Source organism: Corapipo altera, unplaced genomic scaffold (genome assembly GCF_003945725.1).
Source record: "Corapipo altera isolate COAL_440 unplaced genomic scaffold, ASM394572v1 301, whole genome shotgun sequence".
Taxonomy (NCBI): Eukaryota; Metazoa; Chordata; class Aves; order Passeriformes; family Pipridae; genus Corapipo; species Corapipo altera.
In genome coordinates, this window is record NW_020884926.1 from 2,881,007 (window position 1) to 2,900,213 (window position 19,207).

General features: G+C 45.0%; 1 protein-coding gene across 1 annotated transcript in view; it reads right to left on the reverse strand.

Moving 5' to 3' along the window:
- Positions 1-19,207, reverse strand: part of RERE (arginine-glutamic acid dipeptide repeats) — a 167,345-nt gene that overhangs the window by 95,504 nt on the left and 52,634 nt on the right. Inside the window, 2 exon segments of the mRNA XM_027658296.1 lie at positions 2,100-2,196; positions 3,628-3,733. Coding sequence (XP_027514097.1) covers positions 2,100-2,196; positions 3,628-3,733 — 203 coding nt within the window.

Below are 19,207 nucleotides of genomic sequence, written 5' to 3' on the forward strand. Positions count from 1 at the left end.
CCTGAACAACTGCATCCCTGAACAACTGCATCCCTGAACAACTGCATGGGGGACACTGAAATGCTGGACTTGCTCCCCTTCCTAATCTTTTCAGGGTAAAGCACTTTAAAAAGGCTTTCCCAGTCAACAGCCAGCTAAGAACTGCCTGGGAACGTGAGCTCTCCAACACTTCACCTGCTGCAGGTGAGGGAAACACCCCCGGGAGGATGAAGGAGGAATAAAGTCGCCGCTGTTTGAAGCCAAAATCGATACTGGGATCCTGCAGAACTGCCCCTGGCATTGCCTAATTCCCAGTCCACGGCCTTGCTGGCAGAGCACAGAGAGCACTGGGTACTGCCCAGGCCATGCCAGGCTCCAATGGAACATCAGCAAGGTGTGGAACACCCATCCCACACAAACACTCGACGCCAAACTCCTCCCTGACACCCATTTTCTCCCTGGTGGCTGCTGCTGGTTTCCTGGTTTAGTCATTTAGAACGACAGAAAACGAGAAGGGGGATTTGTTTTGATAATTCACATTAAATTCACATTTTAAAAGCGTTCTGGGGAAAGAGACTGAGTTTCCTTTCAATAATTCAGCTGACAGTTAATAAGCATTTGCCAGCTAAGCTGCATTATCTGTGTCAGTGGCAGCAGCACATCTTGTTCACAGCATTTCACACAAGGAGTGCTGCACTCACCACAAAGGTTCACCATACAGGTAAAATTAAGCACATCATTTTTATTACACACTTCCACAGGGAGCTACAACTCTGCTCCAGTTAAATTTTTCCACTTGTTGGAGCAGAGGATTGGTAGTTACAATCACTGGTTTGATTTCCCAGTTTGTCATCAATTCATCCTGTGTCCATTTGTTTGCAGAGGGCAGAGGAATAATCTGGTATTATAATAAATTAGAATTTCATGTTAACCTTTCATGCATCACAACACACTCTGCCTACACCACGTGCCATTATCCTTATGTTCAACTTGTACACTGGGAGAAGGTTATTTCTCTAGTTTGTTTGCCATACGTGTAAATTCCATTTTTAACTTTTCCATTTCTATCTTTTCTTTAAAAGGAAAAAAATAAAAAAGAAAACCAAACAGAAAGGACGTAGAAGAGAAGGTAAAATACTCCCAGGGAAAATTCCAGACACACAGTTGAGTTTCTCTCTGTTGAACCAGATTTCCAGCTTGGTTCCATCAGGACAGCCAACCTCCTGCTAGCTGCTCTCTGGGAATGCTCATTTAATATTGCAAATCGACCTCCTGTAACTCTGCAAAGGCACTGTGGAATTCCACGAGCTTGTAGTACACCCTTGGAATGCTCTGAGTTTATAAAAGAAGTCTAACACGTAAATCAAAGACTCCCCCCCCCCAATAGAACAGGAGCTAAGTTTGTCTTGAAGTAAAGTGGCTTCAGCAAAGTGACTCTGAGCACAAAAATGTCTCCAGATGGCTCTGGTGAAACACCATCTGAGCATTATTAGCAGGGAGATTATTCAATTTGCATTTTGACAATATCCAGGCATGTTTGGCAGGCTGAAAATCAGCTGAAAAATAACGCCTGGCTCTTTTTCTCCGAAGACATTTGGCAGTGGTGGTGTGTCCCCCTCAGCTCGGACAGCTCAGGCAAACACTCGGTGAGCAAGAGCAGCAGCCCCCAGGGAAGGGCAGGGAGCAGGAACAGTTCCCTCTGGGTGTGCAGGCAGCGTTTAATGGAGCTCTGAGCTGTGACAATGACAAGGGCGCGGGAGAAAAAGCCTTTTAACACAATTTAATCAGGGCAACACCCCAGCAGCCCGTGCTGCAGGAGATGCCACCGTTACCAGGGCAATCAAACCCGGAGCAGGGAAGGGCAGCGCTGCCGCAGGAACCAGCGATGACCTCAGCTGGCAACGACGGCAAACAATATCTGCTGAGCAACATCGATTAACCGAGATTAAAACTGTACAATTACAGCCCGTTTCTGAATGAGAGCAGATAACAGCAGTTAATTACTGCGGGAGAGGAGGAGAAAGCTGAGCTGGGTGTTAATGACCCCACACAAACCCAGAAAAAGCCCCTCTCATGTCACTGAGGGTTTTCTCGCCCACCTCAGCCCCGCAGTGTCTCACCTGAGGGCAGCAGCGTGGTAAGTGTCCACGTAATCTGAAATGAAGAGCTCTCTGTTCTTGATAACGGGGTCTGTGATAACCAGCTCTCGTCCAGAGTCTGCCAGAAAGCACAAACACAACCCCCCAACTCGTTAGCTGGAGCCACTATTCCAGTTTGCAGGTGTTTTTTACAGGTCAAAGTGTGAGGATGGTCCTCAGATAACACACTCAGGTTAATTAAGGTGACAAATGCTCTGTTTATGTGGCCTGTAAAGGATGGGATATGAGAATTAATGTGCAAGAATGGCATATCCATTCTTATACATCAATTCTGCCTTGCCATACCTAAAAATCTTCTGAAGGGAAAGAGCTTTTAAGGAAAAAGGATGACACATTTATCCACTGACCACTGGAAACTGTCACTGACTCCTAGGGGGAAGGAATTAAGGTGGAAGGACATAAGGAAATTAAATTGTTACTGACTTTTCCAGGGTAAAGTTTTGGCTGTTTTGCACATTTAATGTAAAATCTTCAACTGAATCTTGACAGCACTAACTGCTTAGTCCTCTGGCTTTTGAGGTAAATATTGATATTCATGTTGAAACACCAAAAATGTTGAGTGTTAACAAAAAACTGGAACACAACACAACTTTTTCCATGACTTCTTCATAACCCCTTTGAGGAGCAAGAAAACACTCGCCCAGGAGTGCATAAAAAAGCAGCCATGCTATCAAAACTGCTCCCTGTCTGACACTGGGCCTGTAATCTCATCGTCAGAAGTTTCCAATAAATTAGTAAGAGAAACGTTAAGATTTGTGGAGCTTTTGCCAAAAGCACACACAGAATGTCCTTTAAAAGGAGAACTCGTGCTCAGCTTTGTACTGTCAGGCACCAGAAAAGTTGCTGTGTTCCATATTTCAATCATCAACTTTTATCATCACGGTTCACCTTGGAGTATCTTCAGAATTTTGAACAGTTGCCTCAAGGAACTTCCCTGGTAAGAACAGAAGCAAATGTTATGTCTTCCCTGGAGGCAAGAGATAAATGGCACTGGGATATGTACACTGAAGTTTTTCTGCTTCTGTTAAACCCAAGATCACGCTTGTTTTTTGCAAAGAGAGAAGGGGAAACGGAGCTGTGAGTGTTTCAGCTCCATCCCTCCCTGCAATATTAATCACGGGGAATATTCACGTGGGTGAGGGGCAGGAATGTAAAACACACAGTTCTCCACAAAAATCAGGAGAGATTCACAATTCCTCCGGATAATTTGGTCTTCACTTAGTAATTAGCACAGAAGGCCTACAAAGGATTCAGTGTTGGTTTTGTTTTCTGTTGTCTCTTAAGGGTCTGTTTAATACATCACAGAAATGCATCTGAATACAGCTGTGGGTACAGGAGTTAAACGAGGCAGGGGAGAAACACCACCAGCTGATAGATTGTTTTCATCCCCTCCTTGCTTCACACCCCGATGCAAAAGTGTTCTTGCTTTGTTAAAACCTCAAACTGAGAGCAAGGCAAAGCAGGCCTGGCTCTAGAAAGCCTGACTTACCATTCTCGTTGTGCCTGTCCTGGACCAGGTGCTGATAGACGGAGTCTGGGACCTCCGACTGGCGATAGTACCACTTGACGTTCATGAGGAGATGGTCCCGTTTGCTCTGAAAAACAAGGTCTAAAGGCATTACTAAAAAGGGAAATCACACCACACCCGACACAACCTTCTAAGTTTTTCACAATGAAACCTGAGATAAAACCCAAAAAAAGAGGAAAAACCCAAAAAGGAGGAAAAACCCAAAAAGGAGGAAAGCGTTTCCCCGACGCCGAACTGGGGCAACGTGCTGAGGACAGATGGATTTTCAAAGGCAACAAGAACCTCCTGCAGTTGTACCTCTCTGTGCATCTGACCAGCAAACACTAATCTATTCACTCACATTAATTAACCCAAGAAAAGAAAAGGCAGGGATTAGAAAAGGATTGGAATTTCTGGCCTCATGCAGCATGGACTTAGTCTGCTATTTCTATAACCATGAAGTATTTATGGCCAAACACTCAAAAAAGAATACCAATAGTAACATAATTCAATGCAACTCTTTTTTAATAGTTGAAACCAAGAGATAATAGAATTCCCCCCCCCCCAGGGACAGATGGATTCAGATATAATCATAGATGTTCTTTATTACACAAAAGAATAGGATGCTGCACTTCAATCACAGTAATTACAGGCTCTGACTGCTCATGAACCTCACAGCAAAATCTACACAAAACTATCTTCCTCAAATGCTCCTTTTTCATTGAGACTCTCCAGCCACCAATTTGTTCCTTCTTAGAAGGAAACTGAAGCATAACCACCACTTAAAAAGAGAATTTTTAGATCAAGTCATTACAGACTCTGCTTCAGTTTATCTCTGAAGCCCTCGGTCAGCAATTCCTCCTGCTGCTCCAAAACACTTGAAGAAACAAAAGCCTGAAGGGAAAATAACATTCTTTTGGCATGAGGTAACTGCAAGTTCGTGTTTTTCTGGATTACAGTTCTCTAGACCCTTCTAGGATTGCTCCTAAAACATTTACACTTCCAAGTTAAACCACAGGTTACTGGCCCGGGAGGTTCCTGTTGTCTCTCCTGTTCCCCTCAGCCCGGTTGTTGTCACAGCGTTTCTGCTTCACAAACATCAAAACCCTCCCATTCAAAGCACTTGGTGAAGCCTTTGATGAGAACCACGTGCAATACCAGAAAATCACTGCCAGTGGCAGCATTGTGCCAGAAAAGTTTGTGACTGATCCACCACTTCCACACGAGATGCACTCGAATCCTCAAAGCCCATTCAAGAACAACACTTGGGCTGTGCAGGAGAAACCTGATCCTGCTCTGTTGGGTTGGTGGTTTTTTTTTTTAAATAGCACGTTTGCAATCAAAGCCAACGAGCTTGTCTAATGCATGAAAACATCAAAAGGACAAGGAGTGAGAGGTAGCTCTGATTTCTGGCGCCTGCTGTTCCAAAATTGGGGTTGCAGACTCGTCTGTTCTCCTGCAGCACAGCTTTTGTGAGCAGCCTCCCTGAATCCTGGAGACAAAATAAGTACAAGGAAATAATCTGTCACCCTCTCACTAAGAGTTCATAAATTCTATCAGTGCTAACAGGGACTGCTTGAAATGATGGGAAACATCCCAACAACCCAAGCATTTCTCTGGGGATTCTCTTTGCATTCCTTAGGTGGGAGGAGAAAGCCCCCACTCTTGAACACACAAACCATCCCTCTGTGGCACAAAAACCCACTCCCTTTTATATGAGGGCAGTTTACAACAAGCAATAACAGCTTAATGCTTTTATTTCCTGGGTTTGTGCCACTGAAGTCAGGGGTCTCTCAAATAATACAACCCTCCAAGGAGCAGTGTGAAGGAGGCACAAGTGCATCTGTATGGGGAACCAGGAAGGAGGACTGAAAAATCCACTCTGGGATTTGGTGGTGGAGGTGGTTTTGAATAGCAAATGATATCAGGGGGAAGAGGAGGACTAGAAATCAGGAATGGAAGGTGCTTACAAAGAGTTATCTACAAACCAAACCATCCCAAGTCTGAACAACAACGAGCAGCCAAGGGAGAGATCCAAGAAAAGAGAGTAAATTATTATATTTCAGAAAAAAGCAGAGGACAAAGGCAGCAAATGATGAATGAAAGGCTGCAACTCTGCTAAGAGGGGACAGTTTTGCAGAAGGAATTCTGAGGGTGTACAAATTCCGTGTGAAGGCACATCCTTTAACATCTGCACACACTGGGATGATATTCCAGCAAAAAGGAAGGGATCAACACTGAAATGTTTTCACTGCTTCCTTGGCATCACACAGAGCTGGGAGGTCACAGCTTTCCTGTGAATTAGGCCAAGGCTCTAAAGGAGGTGGTGATGCCATCACTCCACTTCCCTCTCTCTGTTTCTAATTCTATCCTGGAACAGCACAGGGCTTTTAGCAGGGCAGGGATGAGGCCAAGGTCAGCACTTCCAAAGCGTTCGGATACTCTGGAGAGAAGAAATCGCTGGTTGGAAGTGAGGTTTTCCCACTTGCTGCCATAAGGGACCACCTCACCCTCTGCCCTCCTCCCAAAATACCCTTTTTTGCCATTCAGCCAAAGCAAAGAGAGTTTTTGCTGATTGCCACATCCCCTGGAAGCTTCACTGCCAATGCTCCCCAATATGCACTAAAGAAATGGGATAGCAGGGGATTACCCAGGAGCTCATCAGGAATATTCACACATGAACACACAAAGGAGGCAGGCAAAGCATTTACTGGGTTTGGCAGCATTTTATCACCTCATCACTCAAAAATCCCACAGTTTAAAAAAAAAAAAGGATAACATCTACACTCAGGCTGGAGCTTTCTGCCAGCTGAAGCGTTTGAATTTGATGGGAAGATATTTCACTTCCCACTCTGAGTGGGAACCCCTCGGAATGCCTCAGTTGTTCCCCTCCCTGTGCTTCATTCCAGGGGTTTCGAGGTTTCTCTGGCACACGAAGGAGAACAACAACATTTCCTCCCCTGCAATCAGATTCTCAGCCGGGAGATTGGATTTCGGGAGGCGGGGCTGGATCGAAGGAGTTTTTAGGGAAGTGATGAATGGCCCTGCGCTGCCAAACAGGAGTGGGACTGATGGCTCAGGCTGAGCCTGCAGGGGAAAAACGCTGGCACAGGGCAGGACAAAGCAAAAGGAATTACAGGGGGTTCCTAACACAGAGAACCACACTTCAATAATGTATCTTTTAAAACCAGGGAGAAAAAATATGAAGTTAGAATTAGCACCAGAACAGGTGATAAAATCAAAACACAACCAGGCCAAAAGGCGTGGGATGAACACAGACTCTACCCCCACTTCAACCCTGAACTTCTGAACACTAAATTATATTAAATAGTCATCTGAAGGGAATTAGAAATGAGAAGATGGATGAAGATGGCCAGTCTTAAAGATTATCAGACTCGTGGCTCCATGCTGCTGATTGGCTCCTGGTCATGGAATCGTGGGATGCTGCCCATGGAATAACTCGGTGCCTCCACACGGAAAGAAAGCAGGGACAAAAATATCATTTGCAATGGGATGTGTAACTTTTTTAATCAGTTTTTTTACAGAAAGGTCTCTGGACAAGGTTGCAACCAAAAATATTCTAATGTACTAATAAGCTGCTATTTGTGCTCTCCCTCAGGGGTTGGGGTTTGGGCTGTGGGTTGGTTGGGTTGTGGAGTTTAGAGTTTTTTGCTTGTTTGTTTGTCTGTTTGTTTGTTTTAAGGGGGAGGTGTGATCTCCTTCCTAAACAGCTCTTTTTACCAGTTTTGGTCAGTTTTGTCCAATTAATTTAAAAGCTTCACCCCGAGAAGCATTTTCTGTACTTCCTCTGGAATATGGATGATTTTGTGGGTTTTAACCTGAAGCTTCAATCTCCCTAAAAATATATAAAACGTCTGTCAGAGTCTTCCTTTTCACATTTACATCCTTCACTGCACAGAAATTCCTAGACATGCTATTTTGTCAGCCAACTTTCTAAATATGTATGTCATTTATAAAGCAGACTATACTCAGAGGTGTCAAGGCGCCAACTTCTGTGGCAGACTATTTATTTTAGAGCCATGTGCACACAAAAGAAGTGTCCCCCAGTTCCTGAAGTGTGACTTTTTTTTTTTTTTTAATTTTTTTTTTGACACCTTTACATCTGAAAAGCCGTAGACAGTCACCTGCCAAATTCAGACTGGCAGAAATTGCAGCCGTGGCAAGTGCTTTTAAATTTCAAAGTGCCTTTCTGTCGGCTCCAAACGATTCCCTGTGCTACAAAAACCACACTCTCCCCTTAAATGAAAATATTGTCTTCTGCTGCAGCACTCACAAAGTGCTCACTTGGGGGTTTTGTTCGTGCTGACATTTCGGGTTTTGTTCCTTTGAAACAACATGAATCAGTTCTGGGTGTTGAACAAGAATGAGATGGAACCTGTAAGTGGATTAAAGCCTCCCCAGTTCACAAGCATCTGGTCAACTTCGATTTAAAATGAGCCCCTGCCTTGGAGGGAGGAAAAAAAAATAATCTTGCAGGTTTCTCTTTAAAAAAGTAGGGAATGTTGTGATTTCCACAGCCCCTGTGACAATTCCAAGGTGCCTGTTTCCCTTAGAACAGGCTCCACACAGAATTCCTGCTCATCCCAGCTCGGAGCTCCCGAGGTTCCAACACTCTCCCCTTCCAGGGTTATGAGTAACCACACTGTGCAAACCACCACAGATGTCCTGCACATTCTCCCAGAGGGATTTAATCAGTGTACTTCACTACTTGCCCTATTTAGATCCATGTTAAATCACAACTAGCTTTGGAAACAATATCCCAAATGCTGGGGATGACAGATGGGCACGCGGGAGTGGGGGAATAGCAGCTCTTGCAGAGACACAAACAGCAAAACAGGAACAAGGAAAAGAACATCTCCCCCTTTCCAATGTGTTTTCCACTATGAAATTTTTCTATCAGAGAAGAAATAATAATGGGATTCATTCTAAGCTACCAAATTCTCTGTGGTACTTTAATTTACACGTTAAATATTTTAACAGCGTAAAAATAAACATCTTGTGCACAGCAGCAAAGCAGCTCTGGCCCCACAAAGCCAAGGGTTGTGGGGTTTTTTTAACAATATAAATTAACCTCCTCCTTTGGGGCATTGTTTGCACCCTCAAAATAAAGATTTCACTTCACACAAACAGTTGCAATGATGCTCAGTGATGTGCCTGACTCCAGTGGTACATTTGATTTGCTCCATCCCTTCCTGGCCCTTCCCTGCCATGTGGAACTGCTTCCAATATTTCTACTCCAACTGCAGAGCTGTTTTTTACACTTAGAATTTTGACACTTACTAATATTCAGAGGAGAGAAAAAGAAAAATAGAGACCACTAAACCAGTGGGGAGGAAAAAAAAAAAAAAGCAGCAGGGGGGGGACAAATGAAACTATCCGGGTATCAGGAGCTAAAGAGATCCAGCAAGGATTATTTCTCTTCCCTCTCCACAACAGCCCATGTAATTTCACATTCTCAGGATATCTTTTTTGTAGGCTGCTTGCTAATTAATTAGGAAACCCGATCAGCTGTTTGCAAGCCAGGCAAACCCAGCTTGGAAATCCAGAGGTTTATTACTCCAAATGAATGTTATTTTTGCAGCTTGATTATTTAATTCAGCCGCCCGCGTAGCAACACATAATTACTCCTTGCAAACACAGAGGCATTGTCAGCGTTCAGCAAGAAATGAAAAAAAAATGTGAAATGAAAGCAAGGACGTGGCAACAACGCAGATTAATCCTCACAAGAGCCCGGGCAGGGCCGTCCCTGTCGCCCTGAACCCACACAAAGGCTGCCCCCTCTAAACCTGCTCGTGTTATCTAATGACTGTTCCATCCACGAGAGCTTTTCTAACAGGAACACGCCTGGGTGGCTCAGCTGGTGCCCAAGGCAGGGCACAAAGCAGGGGCTGACTGAGGCGGGAGGGGAAGGCAGGAAATGAGAAGGCTCGGGGAGAATCGATCAGTGGCTTCGCTCAGTGTGAGCTGAGCTGGGAATGAGCTGCCTGGGGTATCAAATATTGCTGTTTCCAGGGTAAAGGCCCATTTCTGTGATCAGTGCAGGAGAGAGCATAATTTATTGACAAAACAATATCGGATTTTTCTCGCCACGCCTCGCGCTTGACATTTGGTGACTGTTTACGGTTGGTTTTTTTCCTGTGTCCTTTTTATTCACAAATAAAAACTCGTTTTGGAATTCACAAAGTCACCTCAGCGGGGCTGGAAATTAATTCAGCCTCGTGTACAAGTAACTCTGAGATGTAAAACACGCCTCACACACACACACCTTCCCCTAAATTCCAGCCTTTCACATTGGGTCCAAAGCACTTGGACACCTCCAGGGTACACAGGCCTTTTGCTCAGAGCCACCCTGCTTTGTTGAGAATATTCTTTGCTCTTGATCTTTGCTGCAGTTTCTACAGAACTGGAAGCAACACTGTTGGCAAACACGCCCAAACATCACAGACAGGTTATTTGTAGACTTGTTTCCTACAGAAGGAGAGGGGAAAGTCCCATAACTGCACCTGCAAACCTCAGCCTACACACGTATAGTGATACATAAAACAACAATCTGTTTGCCTACGCCTTTAAAACAGTGCAAAACGTGGCCAAAATTAGTTTCACATCACGACACACCACGTGCAAGGTTGTTCAGTGCACTGGCAGGACGTGGCCAGGCAGCCAAACCCTCAGAACCAGCCCCCAAGGCTGGAGCCTTCAGCGGAGCGGTGGGTGAGGCGTGACTCATCCGCATGTTAATTCCGAGTGGCTGCCATATGTTGTCTCCCAGTGTGGGTGGTTTGGCATTAGAGCTGCCAGACTGTCTTAAAAACACAGCCTTCAGATCCCCAGAACTGCACCACCCAAACTTGCCACGCTGCCACCTTCCCCAGCACGAGATGTTCTGGTGGGGCGAGGCAAGAACTCCGCGGGCACCCACGACAGACAAAGAATAATTCTGGCAGCTGAGAACTGGGCAAAGATCCCTCAGAAACTGCAATAAACAGCACTAAAAGGCTGCCTGAACCTCAGGGAATTCAACAGCAAAATCTGCCTCATCAGGAGTTAGCACTGAATTTCGTTTGCTTCAACTGGATGCACTTCTAAGACAAAGCTCAACCAAATGAGCACCTTTTTTACAAAACTCAACCAATCTGGCACTGATGTTACCTCCCAGCTCTTAGTTTTATTTAGTGTCACTCAGGTATCTTCCCTTGAACACGGCCTCATCCAGGTTTTTAAAGGAGAAAAAGAACATCACTCATTTCAGGTACTGACCACAGAGATGTCTGTGTTTAAAACAAACTGCAGTATTGATTCCATAAACTTTTCAGCTTTACTAGAAACAAAGCTGCTTGCTGTGCCAAAAGAATTAGCAAGTCACCTGTTTTGATTTTTGAGTGAAATCCACCCCAGTACAAAGGCACCCTTAAAATTTCAGTGCAACCCTAAATGACAAAAGATAACTTCATCTTGTTAAAAAAAAAAAAAAAAAAAAAGGCAGTTATGCTTAAACCCTGACTGGTTTAAAATAAAACTATGATAAGATCTTTCATGAAGGTTATGGGTCATTGCTTGCTAGCTCATTTAATCCCTTTGTGGTATCTTTCTGCTCCGTTTCCCTTTGACGTTCCCGGGATCCCATCTGTGGTTCCCGGTGTCGGTGACGCGGAGCAGAGGCACAAAATCATCCCAGAGGCACAAAATCATCCCAGGGGCACAAAATCATCCCAGAGGCACAAAATCACCCCAGGGGCACAAAATCACCCCAGGGGCACAAAATCATCCCAGGGGCACAAAATCATCCCAGGGGCACAAAGTCATCCCAGAGGCACAAAATCATCCCAGGGGCACAAAATCATCCCAGAGGCACAAAGTCACTGCCAGGGCCGAGCACCGGGAAGGAGCCTGTTTAACGGTGGCTGGCAGGGCTGGGACACAGCCTGTCCACCCATTTCCTCCTCCCCCTGAGAGACACAAAAAGCTCTCCCCAGCTGACTGCTCCCTTCCTGGGGACAATCCCCAGCTGTCTGCAGCCCTGCATCCGGAGCAGATAAACGGGGCTGTGTCTGATGAGATAAAATTGGTGTTGCCTTCACAGATTCCCAAGAGGGAAGCAGAGCACGGATGCACAGCCAGTGGATGCACAGCCAGTGGATGCACAGCCAGTGGGGTCCATCCTATTTTTATCTGAGCAAACCACATCTCCAGGTTTTCTGGGATTCCTGCTGTCGGTGAAGATCCTTCACAACCCCCGGAGCTGCTGCACCTCTGTGTGTATGTTACAGCCAGGGGGCAAAGCACAGGGGAAGCTGTGGAGGTGACACATCCCTACTGTGATCCTACAAACATCACAAAGCCCTGCACAGCAGAGACAGAGCTGAGGAGCCACGAACAGGCTGTAATTCAAATCACTGGAAGAAAAAGCAACAAGCAGTATTTTTTGATCCCAGCCTGTTCGTGTGTGCTCCCTCTCCCAAATCCATTATGCCTTTCCCACAGAAGGGAATTTGGAGGGACAGGGACCCTCCTCAGCATCCCTGTTGCTGTGCTCACCCCACACAGGGTCCAGCAAACCAGGCATCATGAGCAGACAGTCACCTCCAACTAATGGTACCACAAATGCACTTAACTAATCATCCAATACAGGCTCTGGTAATTAAATTCCATTAAGGTTTTTTAAGCATCATCCAGAAGAAGTGCAACACTGAAATGAAGACACCATTCAGGCCATGCCTGGCATTTGCCATTAAATGTCATTTATGGTATATACAGCTCCAATCTAATTGCTGAGCCCCACCAGCTGCAGTATTTATCACTTCTATTAACACAAGCAGCACAAGGCACTGGGGCTGTTCCAAGCCATCATATACAGTTTAAATAGATTTCTCACCTTTCAAATATCAAGAGGCCACATTTTCTTTACCGTCTCACCAAGGGGTTTACCTTTGAACAAAGACATACCAAGAGCTGGAGGATAAAACAATCAGGAGACAGTTTGCTCTGCAAACCCTACCCAGAGTTTGAACAGTCACAGGGCTGTTAAAATATCACCTCATGGGCAGGGGAATTTTAGGACAGGCAAAATTAAAGCACCTCTTCAAACAGGCTGGGGTTTGAAATTATAAAAAGAAAAGGAAAAAAAAATAAATAAAGACTGATTAGCCAGGTCCTGTGACTTGGCCATTTCACCACAAAAGCCAATGCTGTTCCCATCAGGAAATAAAGTGTGTTTGGAAAATAAATGCCTGGAAAGTAAATGTTTCCTTGTGCAGCTCCTCGGAGGATGTAATTTGCTTATGAAATGGTCAGTTACTTCAATGTTTACATCCTCTAAGAACCTGCACCAAACGTGTGTTACAGAATAAGTCAATGTTTTAAAGCAGGGGAAAAAAAAAATCAGCTTTCTACACGTGCTTCATGTGAGGCTGTTGAGGCACTGGCTGATAAACAGGGGCACGACACAGCCTTCATAAAAACACTGCCAGTAATTAGTGTGCAACAACCAGAGCAGCTAATCAAGAAAACAAAGCAGGAATCTAAAAAAAATTATGTCAAGTTGTAGGAGATACAACTGGCTCTTATCCCACATTTCTGATACAGATTGTTGCCGTATGCCCCGGTATCCATAGCTAGAATTAGCAGCACCAGACTTTGTGGTTTTTCTTTGTATTTATATGTAAATCAGCGCTAAACAAACATCCCCCACACCGGCTCCACAGGCTGCAATCTCATCTGAACCCGGAGATTGGAAAGATGGGCTCCATTCATCTGGAAATAGCCAGATATTGAAACCACTAAAATCAGAAATAACTACACTGGGAATAAAATGGATCCATTTACCTGCTAGAAAAGAAAAATGCTCAAAGGAAAAGTTGGGAGAGAGAGATACAAAGGAAAAAAAAAACCCTTTTCTCAGGCCCTGAAAGCATAAACATCCAGACAACTACGATGATCCATGAGAAAAGGAGACGTGAAACACAGAAATAGAGTTTTTAAACATATAGTACAGACCATGTGCACTCTGGAATTAAAGGGAACACAGCCAGCCAAGCTAACATACAGTTTCTAAGGCTAATCGTTTGTCTTGGGCAATATAATCGTCACAGCATTACAGCTCTAACAAATGAAGCCACTAATAGCTCCCATTTTAAAAAGTCAAGGTGTTAATTCAGTCAGGGATCCAGCAGCAGAATAACTTTGAGACCAACCAGTAGTTCCATAACCCATTCAGTCCTCATGTAGAACTCAAATTAATTTACTTTATTACTGGAGGCATTGGATGGAACCCATTTTTTTGCCCAATTCAAAGGCTCCTGCCTCCGAAATCCTCCTGTAATGTTAATGAAGGGTTTTTGCCTTTCCCCTTGTTCTGGGCACAGGGGTTTCTATCAAGCACATCATCACAGCCAGTTCTTCCAGAGACTTATTGAAAACAGGAGAATTCTGTGTGCAACCATTACCCAGAAATGCAGAAGCTGGCAGAGTACCTTACAAAAAAAAAAATAAATAAAATTACTAAAAGTTATTCAGGAAATTTGTATAAAACTTGGTTTGACTGGTTTAGAGGGAGCTCATGATTCCCATTAGCTTCCTCCTAACAAATGCCAGCTTCTCAGCAGGAGTTAGGAGATTGTTTTTAACATCTCCATGAACTCAGTCCTTCAAACTGCTGAGCAGGAGGAGTCTCTTTGGGGAAAAATTAAAGTGTTAGAGATTATGTAATAAAATCAGGAGTTCTCCCTCTCTCTTTGAGAGAAGCCTGTTTAAAGCAGTGTTGGAGCACATATTTGAGAAGCCTGTGCAATTGTCTTCAGTTCTGGCTGTAACATCTCTCTGGGAACCTGACCTCAAAGGCCTGGAGCTCACTGAGTGTTCAGTACCTTAGCAAAGTGAAATAAAATCAAATATTCATGCACTGGCACAAGCAACACTGACAAATCCAAACCCATTTCCCAACGCTTGAACTATTGCAAACTACAGCACTTGTCCTACAAGTGCTTTCCAATGAGTGCAGCAATAAATTAATCTGTAATATAATGCAATATTAGCTCATATTTAAATATTTACTGGGCAGTTAATGCCTTTCAAAGGCAGGAATGCCCCAGATATGCTCCCAGCTGTTTATTTTCCTGGCCTGATAATTAGTAACAAACAGCCCAGGGGTTTAATCACCCCCTCCATGTTCAGCATCAATATTAAACACCAAGGACAGGGATCCATCAGGCCTCTCTGGTACCAGGAACAGCCAACCCGTGGGAATGGAGCATGTTCCAGGGGGATGGAACATGTTCCAGGGGGATGGAGCATGTTCCAAGGGGGATGGAGTATGTTCCAAGGGGGATGGAGCATGTTCCAGGGGGATGGAGCATGTTCCAGGGATGTGCCCTTCCCAAAGGCCGGGGAGGATGATGGAGAGCAGGGATTGCAGCACAGGTTACACCCAACCCTGCAGAGACCACAACAGCTGCACCCCCAGATAAAGGGTTATGGTGATATTTCACCACTCTGTGGGAATTCTGCACTTTGGAGAGTAAAGTTTTTAGCTTAAAAGGTCCAAACTACCTCAAAATCCCAACATTTACATTGGATGAACTGAGGGCGTGGGAAATCCCACTGAAAGGTCCCAGGAATCAGGATACAATTTCCAGGTGTTTCCTTACAAACCTGCCCCAGCTGAGGCAGGGAAACACTGAATCACAGTCCCTGCTGGTGACCATCATCATCATCATCCTGGATCAAGAATTCCTGGGTTTAGGAATTGTTTTGTAATATCAGTATGTGAACCATTACAGCACATCAGAATGGGAACACCAACAGCAAACAGCAGCTTCCTTTTTGGAAAGCATTGTTTCCCAATCTTTTTTGGCAACAGACATTCCAAAAAGCATCTGAGGGAACACCTGCCTGCAGATCCCTTGCCATCCATTGCAGCACTGTCTGATATTCCACATTCTGCAGCTTGTGCCTGGCAGGGTCCTGGGGTTCACACATATCAAAGCAGCCAATTGCCTTTTCTTTTTTTTTTTTGCCTTTTTCTCTCTTTTTTTTTTTTTTAAAAAACGTGAAGAATATGAAAGCACAGACTGAAGCTGGTCCTTGTTAGCAGACCCATTTTCATCTCTTTAAACTCAAAGAGAGCAATTCCCTTGAAAACTGTCACAGCATTTTCCCAATCCATAAAGAGGAAGTTCAACAGCCTCAGGTCACTAATCACGACGACGGGAGATCCAGAGCATAAATTATGTCTTCCCATTTCACAGCAGCGAAACACAGATAGCCTTTTATCTTCCTTATTTGATTCTTTCTATAAACTGAATGTTTTAGGTATGTTTGTAGCCTAAAAAGGATGTTTTACAAATAAAAGGGAAGCACTTTGGGCAGCCTTCCTGACAGGAGGTGGATTAGGAGCACAGACAGGTGGATGGACAGGAATTGCTTTACACAGCAACAGAAACTGGGTGTTTTCTCAAAGGAAAAACTTCAAATGAAGTTTAAGGGTTTGCTTAGAACAAGTTTGTTGGTTTTAATAATTCTGCATTGCTTTTAATCTTAAAATGTGCCAACAAACAACTGGAGGGAATAAGATTTTAAAACCCCCCAGAAGTTCTGCTTAGAAAGCAGAGCAGGATGCTTACATGCTCCTAATTTAATTAAAGTTATTTTCCTTTTAAATACCCTCTAATGGCCCAAAACGAACTCAGGCTGATTTAAAATCAATCACTTTAATCAAAATTACAAGTTCAAATTCTCCATGGACTAGTGTTCAGTGACTACAGTGTCAAAAATGCACATCCATCACATCCTGACGTTTTCCTCGCTCCGAGTCCCAGTCAGGGACCAGCACAGGTTCTCTCCTTCACACAGAGGTGACTCTGAGGCTCTGCCAACCCCCAGCCCTGCTCTCTGAACAGACCTGCCTGCCTTCTGCAGGGAAGAAAACAGCATTTGCAGGAGCTCTGAAGCTCTATTAGCCGGTCACAAGGTGGAGCTGACTTGAAGCATTTTCCTAAGTGGCTCCATCAGTCCCTGCTCTACAAAAGGGGAGATGTTGCCTTTCCTGCCACTCAAGCTCAGAACACATCCCAGCTATTCAAAGAGCATCCCTTCCACATGCCAGCCTTTCTGTACCTCTCCCCAGCAGAACACACACCTTTCCCAGCGTTTTTTAACCTACACAAAAATCAACCCCTCCCGATGCACTGTGGGGCACAAACCTCAAATTTACTGGACAGGCCAAATAATCCCTTGTCTTGCAGAACACAACTGCTCTACACAACACTCACACAGCAAGAGCAGGGGTAGTGCAGGGAAAAAACACCCACAGGGATAATGGGGAAAACTGACATTCCAGGATATCCACCCCTTGCCCAATGTCTGTCACTTCACCAACACTCCCAACAGGGTGGGATTGTTGGGGTGTCCTGTGCAGGACTGGAGGATCCTTGTGGGTCCCTCCCAACTCTGGATATCCTGGGATGGTGTAGTAGAGAGGAACACTGGCTGATCCTTCTGGACAGCCAGTCCCTGCCTGCTGGAGCTGCAGCACACCAGAGGGGCAAGGGCAGCTGCCCGTAACACAGGGGTGTGCCAACAGCCTGGCATGGCCCCAGGTCCTGAAACCTTAAGGAAACTAGGAAAAATGGGAAGAGAGAGTCCAGCCAACTGCACATGGGGCAGGAAAGGAGGAACAGAGATTTCTGACTACACTCACATGCCCACAGAGATGCAGGTGGAGATGTTTCTGTACCAAGGCTGCCAACACTGCAGATAGTTGCCACCTCCCACCTTCTGTTGTAGAAATCTTGCCCCACACACTTCAGGTAGGGAGTCTCAGGAATGTTTTCCAGAGGGTACCACGCTACAGCTCAACTGCCCTTCCTCCAGTGCAGCTGGAACAGCCAAAGGTGCCTGGTTTCCATATTATGCATCACTCTTTTCTGCCCAGGTTTTAGTTTGCAGCATCCTGACAGGACTCACAAGCTCAGCAAAGATGCTGAATTGTCCTCCACCGTGGTTATTGTGACAGTTCACAGCTGGAATAACCCCAAAACCAGCTCCCCCCCGAGCTCAGGGACAGCACAGGGATCATTTTGGGGGATGTTTGTTGTGTCCTGTACCTCCAGGTGCTGCACTGAGCATTTGATACCCACAGGAGCATCAGCACTACCTCGTGGAGCAATTCCAAGGCCAGCAGTGAGGCTGCAGCAATGCTGAGGGATGGGACACACACGAAAATTCAGTGACCACGGTGACATTTCACATTCCTTCAGGAAACCATTTTGAGAGCGGGAAAACAAATTTCTTTAATGAATTATCATCGCCAGCTCACGAAGCATTAAGAGGGTGCCTTTGGAGGCTCAGCAGAGACACGAGAAATCTGACAGTGCTCAAGTACCCCCAAATGACCAGAGAGAAAATTTCAACTTCAATAATCCTAAAGGTCAGGAGCATTATTAAACATGACAGATGCCCTCACGATTCAACACTAGAGGACATGGCTAAATTTATTCTAACTCCATTTTCCCTTGCTACATAAAACCGCAGCTAATGTACAATTTGATACTTTTTCTTCTAAAAGCCAGAAATAACAATTTTTTTTTCCCCTCCCCTCCGTATTTTCAAGCTGGCGTGTAATGATTTATTTAGCAGTCAATTATCTCAGCAGCAGGTGCAGTAAACAGGTTTACTTCGGGTAAAGGAGGAGGAAACAAGACAGAAAAAAATGAAAAAAAAAAGAAAAAAAAAGGTAAAAGGTGGTGAAGACTCTGCTGCTGTGACAAAGGGCCTAAGGAAGTGGAAATATGGGCAAGTTAAATATACAGGGGGGTGTTATTGAACCCTGTGTTTCCTGTATCTGCAATCAATCCACTGCTAATAAAGGTGTCCTTATCTACAGCTTTATAAGCCACACATCCCTCCTGCTAACCCAGCATGGGAAAAGCACTCGGGGTTACACTCCACAACTGGTATATTCTTGTTTTTCCCTGTTTGCTCAACATCTGCCTTCCCCCTCGGCTCCCAGTCGAGCAGGGGGCGGGTGCTGTGCTGATGACATTTATCCCAGTTGTGCTTCCTGCTTTCCTCCTGCTAAAACCAGGGAAAACAACACAATGGCAATTCTGCAGAGCCAGCGTGGGACTTCACAGCCAGCCCTGTTTCTGTCCCGCTGCACTTCTCAAAAAACTCCCTTTGCCTTTTTATACAGAAGTTTGGCCCTCAAAATAAACCAGCTTTGCAGTGAATGGGAGCAGTTTTGTGATGTGAGCTGAGCTGACAGGGATGGTCAGCTTGGATTAAAGGCCTGTCTGCCACGGCCTTGGACACCAGGGATGCTCCAGCAGCTCCTGCTGGAGACAGGGAAGGAGCTCCAGAGTCTTTTCCTGGGGGTGAATCCTCAACAGCCTCCAGACAGGCCTTCGATTTTCACGTGGCAACAAGCCAGCGATGAAAATTCTGATTGCTGGGCCTCTGAATTGCCAAGTGGGGCAAAAACAAAGAGGGGAATCACATCAGGAAAGAGAAAGGGGGAAAGAGAAAGGGGGAAAGAGAAAGGGGGAAA